The sequence below is a fragment of the Nicotiana attenuata genome, chromosome 3 (assembly GCF_001879085.1).
Source record: "Nicotiana attenuata strain UT chromosome 3, NIATTr2, whole genome shotgun sequence".
Taxonomy (NCBI): Eukaryota; Viridiplantae; Streptophyta; class Magnoliopsida; order Solanales; family Solanaceae; genus Nicotiana; species Nicotiana attenuata.
Window position 1 is genome coordinate 64,493,810 of NC_031991.1, and position 5,372 is coordinate 64,499,181.

A 5,372-nucleotide genomic window follows, 5' to 3' on the forward strand; every position below is an offset into this window, starting at 1 on the left:
TAAAGAGGAAAACTCAGATAAACTCTTCTAAAAGGATAATAACCATCTAATATTCTTTACTAAAGTCATATTTACATAGAAACAAACCTAAAGCCCTCTCAAAAGGGAGAGGAATAGAGATGATAGAACCTAAGTCTATGTCGGTCTCTAGAAAATGAAAAACACCATGTTTGAGTCAATACTTCTAAGAGTCGCCTACGGAGATCGGTTGGCCGGAGATTAGTCCAAGGCGTGATCTAGAGTGTTGCCTGGTTATGACCTCCCTTGCTAGAACTGGCCAGTCAATTACGTTTCTCTCAGACTCTTCCTCCTTAATCTTCTTCACTTGGTTGTGCATAACATGATTATAGTCAGCCTCTTGGTTTTGCTCCAAGAATCCATCTTCTTTCTTTTCCATGTTGTTCTTCTTCTCCATATGAACTCACCAAAATAGGCAGCTCTCAGTCTTCCTCACATAACAATCACTGAAATGGTTGCCTATAAATATAGATTTGGTGAGTTTGGCACCCAACCGCAACTCCCAAGAGTTTCTTTCTTTCTTTCTTTATCTATTCTTTTCCTTTTGTGGTGGGGACGCGGGGTTGGGAAGTTTGTTCGTGATTCAGAGTCTTAGGAAGGGAGGGAAGTGAATCAGGAGGTTGGTGGAAATTGAAAAGTTCTTTGTCAGATTGGATAGATACAGAGTTTGAGACTTAATTAGAATGGAGACAACTGTTTAAGACCATATCCATATACATGAATTTCTGACCGAAAATCAAGTAAATCCAACCCTACGCGTTAGGTAATACCACACGTACACGTGAAATATTAGATTACATCATTCTCATCACGATGAAGGTAACGATTAGCTATTTAGCTTTCATGCCTTATGACTCTTTCCTTTCAGACAATAGAACATTAACCTCTATTCTAGGAATCAAAAGATACATGCACTAAGTTGATAACACATGTTTGAGGCTAAATGGTACATGAATATTGATAAGTTAATGGATTTAATTTTCATATAAATGAAAAATTTATACATTTTAGTGCATATTTATTTCTTTTCTTAGATTATTAACTTAATTGTTATTATACACAGGTAGCTTTAGTTAAATTTTTATGTAACTTGATAGTTTAAAATTTGTTATACTTCTCCTTTAAAAAACTTTCTGTAAATCCTATGATAATTATGCTAAGTGTTACACGTATAATATGAAAATTACTAAGCTAACTATAATACCCCGTATTGTCTTTTATTTGGTGAAAGGCACCCTAATCCTTTGGACTGGATGATGCTCAGATTTCTTTCCCTTTCTCATCTATAATTTCAAAATGCATGTACCGTTTACTTCATGTGTGAACGTGGAAAAGAACCTTAAAAGGTGAAAATAACAAAAAAGTAGTCTAGGTTTTATTTTGAATTTGTACTTGTGATGAGGTATTACGTGTATTTGGCTGGTGACATGGCTCTAGACGGATTTGAGAAGTTTATGCGGTTGGTTTTGCTGCGGCTTGTGGCCAAGCCCTTTTCAATTTGCGTGAAGCTTCCATTATTGTGACTGGTAATTATCGGCCGATAGCGTGTGAATGCACACGACAATTGACTTTTTCAATTATCTCATTTTTTTTTAAAATTTTGTTTACTTAGCCAAATTAACTGACCGCTCCGTCCCAATTAATGTGGGGCATGAGTTTTAAAAAGAAAAAACATTTGAAATTTATAGTTTAAAACAAGTCATAAATATTTATGTAGCTATAAATCATTTTATTATGGATAAAATGAGAAATTTTTAAAATTAAAAATTTTTAAATAAAAAAATGACATTCTTTTTGGATAGGCTAAAATATTTGGACAGAGGAATCAAGTAGGAAATTTTACATGCTATAATTAAATAATGCACCCTATTTATTATAAATCAGAATACTTTAAAAATATTAATATTTATAGCCATTTTTTTATATTTTATAGCAAAGTACAAATATATACAATTGATCCTTCAACGTTTCCATCAACGCTCTTTCTCTTCTCCCTCAACTCTCTCTCCTTATTCCCTCTCTCGGCAAGGCCGCCGTCCAAATCCGGCGTTAGATCCAGATCCAGGCAGTGGTGGTGACTTCCTGATTTCGGATCTAGTAGTGGGTGGTGATGGGTCTGGTTCGATAGTTGTGATTTGCGAAGATGACGTAGGATGGTGATGTATGGAGAAAGACTAATTTTCTATCTTCTAGGAGTGGACCAAAATAGAAGCCCAAAATCCTGAATTCCTTAAGCATGTGTACCACAACAGAAGCCCAAAATCCTTTTGACGGCGCAGTTTTTCTAGGCAAAATTCGCCAAAAGACAAAAACAGAACGAATAGTAAGTTTAGTTGGGCTTCTACTAGTCGTCTGTTCTAGAAACAAAACAGACCATAATTGGCGCAGATGATTTAACAATGGGCTAATTGTTGACTTAGGTCCTCTAAGAAATTGTGGGCTGAGTAATGCCAAGGTCAATATTTAATGAGAATTTTTCATAAAGCACCATCTTTTAGGTCTAATTAGTTATTTATAGATACCTTTTGCTATATTATGTGTTATAGATATCTTTTATGTGGTTATATAATGTATTTGATGTATTTAAGCTATTGTATTCATTAATACAATAGCAAAAATAGGCGTTAAAAAGGGAATTCCAGCTAAGGTTGATATGTATTTAACTGTATTCACGCGGCCTTATCGTGAATACGGTAACGTATTTGCATAAAATCTGGAAGGTTTAACTAGTTAAAAACGGAAAGGAAATCAAATCACATGATATTCTCCTAATTTAACTCAACGAACAAAAACTATTACTCATTAATCTGTATTCTGCCATTCACGATTCAAAAAAAAATAAAATAACAAAAACAAGAGCAACATCTGTTCGAAGTTCTTCCATTCACTTCTCCATTTTCTCTGTTCGCAGTTCTCAATTCAACCACGGAAAATTACGATTGATACAAATTGTATACAAAATACGGTATAGTTCCTTTATACATATGGCAAGTTTAACAGTGTTGTTGCATCATTCTGGCAAGTGGAACGATGAGGGCAATTACGTCAATTTTTCAATTGAGGGAATACTGATAAAGGAGTATGCGTCGTACAATTATTTGGTTGCTTCAATTTTTAATCAACTGGGCATAGATTTGAGCTCAAAGTCCATTAAAATTCAATACAAAGTAGAAGAAAATTGCACGCCAATGGAAATACACAATGATATGGGTTACAGGGTGTATGTAGGGTTGAAAAAAGAGAACAGAGAATTCGGGATGTATCCTTAAAATGAAGGTGTGTATGAAATACAACAAAGCTATCTTCAAGGCATCACCATCGTTGTCGTGACCCCAGTTCTTGTCAGCAAAGCATTTCATCAAATGTTTCTTCTTGACAAGATTGACACCTCCAAAGTAAGTCTCAATAAGCCGGTTAGAAACCTTTTCACTAAACCAAAATCAACATCATTACCAAAACATTTGAGGCCAGTCACAAGCGCAAACTCCCTTAATGAGAAATGTAATGAAGTACCATTGACGTGTATTGCAAATACATTGTTAGGAGTTCCTTCTAACTGGAGAGCCATGAAGCATCTGAAGAGTTGATGTTGGACTTCACAACGCTTCATTTGAAGGAAATTTCCAAAAGTATTACCCAGTTGTTTGTACTGCTCTGGAGTAAGATTCTCTTTTAGCTCGGAGAGTATGTCAGTGTTAGTATATACACTGATATGCGGTGCAAATATTGACTGTTTTTTCACAAAAAGCTTAATTCCCTGCATTTAACAAGAATAAATACATATAAATACAACTGAATACAACGCATATTTCATAGTAAATCTGACATGAATACATATGAATACAACTACATACACTGACAATACTAAATACATATAAAAACAACTACATACAACACACATGACATAAATATATCTAACATGATTACATATGAATACAACTAAATACAGACTGGAAAATTAAACATATTAAAACAACAAATAAATACATTGAAATTAGAATAAAGAACAGTGGTGGGAACCTTGAAAATCCTTAAAAATACAACTATAAAAATACATCAGAATACATATACATATCTGTATCATTATTTTCTAAAAGTACAAAAATACGTTGGATAACCTTTTTGAACATAAAGATTGAACAATGTTATACGTATAAATATAGATGAATACATGACTAATACAGATGAATACATCAGAAATTACCTTTTCTTCGACTTTATCTGAGCTTTTACTTGCTTCAACCTCCTTCCCCTTGGCAGATGAAGCTTCAAAGATATGGTTTTTCCTCTTTTCCGGAATGGGAAGTCTTGTTTCCTTCAATGATTTCTCGACTTGGGTTTCTTTGAAATTTTTATGTCGAGATTTTGTTCTCTTCTCCAATGCCATATTTTTGGCTAAACCTGCATCCAATTCCCCTTGAGTGATTTGCAAGGAGAAAGAGGGCCCATTGAAATTGAGGATTTTAGTGGGTATACCTCTAGTAATCAACTTGCGAGGTGTATTCTCAGACATTGTGAGAATACGACTTGGGTACTGTTGATTAGATAAAATTTGGTGAGTAGAGATGTTGAGAATAAGCAAAAATGGCGAAAATTAAAAAAAAAAAAATACTTACCACACTAATTATAGAAACAAATCAGTACAATGTAGATGATATTAGGGTTTACCCGAGATTAGGGAAGGAGGAAGCAGCGTTGTGGGTGAGGAGGATTCTGATTTTTTGCGCGATTACAGGGAATTGGAATGAAAAATAGATTGTATCAATTTAGAGAAAGAGGGTGAACTTGTATTGAGAAGTTGTATGAAAAACGGTATCTATGAGAGAGAAAAATCTGAGAATGGAGAGAGGGAAATAAAACATAGCGTGTATAGTGGCTTAAGTGTAGGAGATACCCAAAATTAGAAATTTTGCTATAGACCATAAAACGTATCTATAAGAGGTAATTTATTTAAATGGTATTTATTTTAAATAAATATGGGGTTAACATTTGCTATAGGAAGTAAAAATTTCATATTGTTAATTGATGGAGTGCACTTTTCTTTCTCTTAATTCACTTCGAGAAGAGAGAGAGTTATCAACCTTTTCCAGAAAGTGTGAAACACAACTAAAAAGTCAGAGAAATTCGAAGAGAGCCCTTTTCAAAAGGGAAATTCGATTAGAAAATGGTTAACACCACCGCAACTAAGAAGTCAGAAGAAATTCGAAGACAGCCCTTTCCAAAAGAAAGATTCGATGTAAAGCAGTGGTTAACATCACCATCAAATTCCACATGATAGCTTTTATTATTGATATTAACGAATCCAAAGCTGAGCATTGATTCTTTATGGATTGATACTACACCAAGGGGAGAAA

General features: G+C 34.1%; 1 protein-coding gene across 4 annotated transcripts; it reads right to left on the reverse strand.

Moving 5' to 3' along the window:
• Positions 3,197 to 4,813, reverse strand: LOC109224689. 4 transcript variants are annotated; one of them, XM_019389219.1, is made up of 4 exons: positions 4,635 to 4,813; positions 4,495 to 4,552; positions 4,223 to 4,419; positions 3,197 to 3,775 (listed from the first exon to the last, which is right to left on the reverse strand). In XM_019389219.1, exons 2-4 carry the CDS (start codon positions 4,529 to 4,531, stop codon positions 3,377 to 3,379), a joined length of 633 nt encoding a protein of 210 aa, XP_019244764.1. In that variant the 5' UTR covers positions 4,532 to 4,552; positions 4,635 to 4,813; the 3' UTR covers positions 3,197 to 3,376. The 4 variants fall into 4 exon arrangements, with proteins under 4 accessions (XP_019244764.1, XP_019244765.1, XP_019244763.1 ...); XM_019389220.1 differs by having other exon boundaries at positions 3,197 to 3,447; positions 3,532 to 3,775; positions 4,223 to 4,552; XM_019389218.1 differs by having other exon boundaries at positions 4,223 to 4,552; positions 4,687 to 4,813.

Coding starts and splice junctions, on each gene's coding strand:
- LOC109224689 (XM_019389218.1), bottom strand. CDS start 4,531: ATGTCTGAGAATACACCTCGCAAGTTGATTACTAGAGGTATACCCACT. Junction 3,776..4,222: donor CAGATAAAGTCGAAGAAAAG/GTAATTTCTGAT, acceptor TGTTAAATGCAG/GGAATTAAGCTTTTTGTGAA.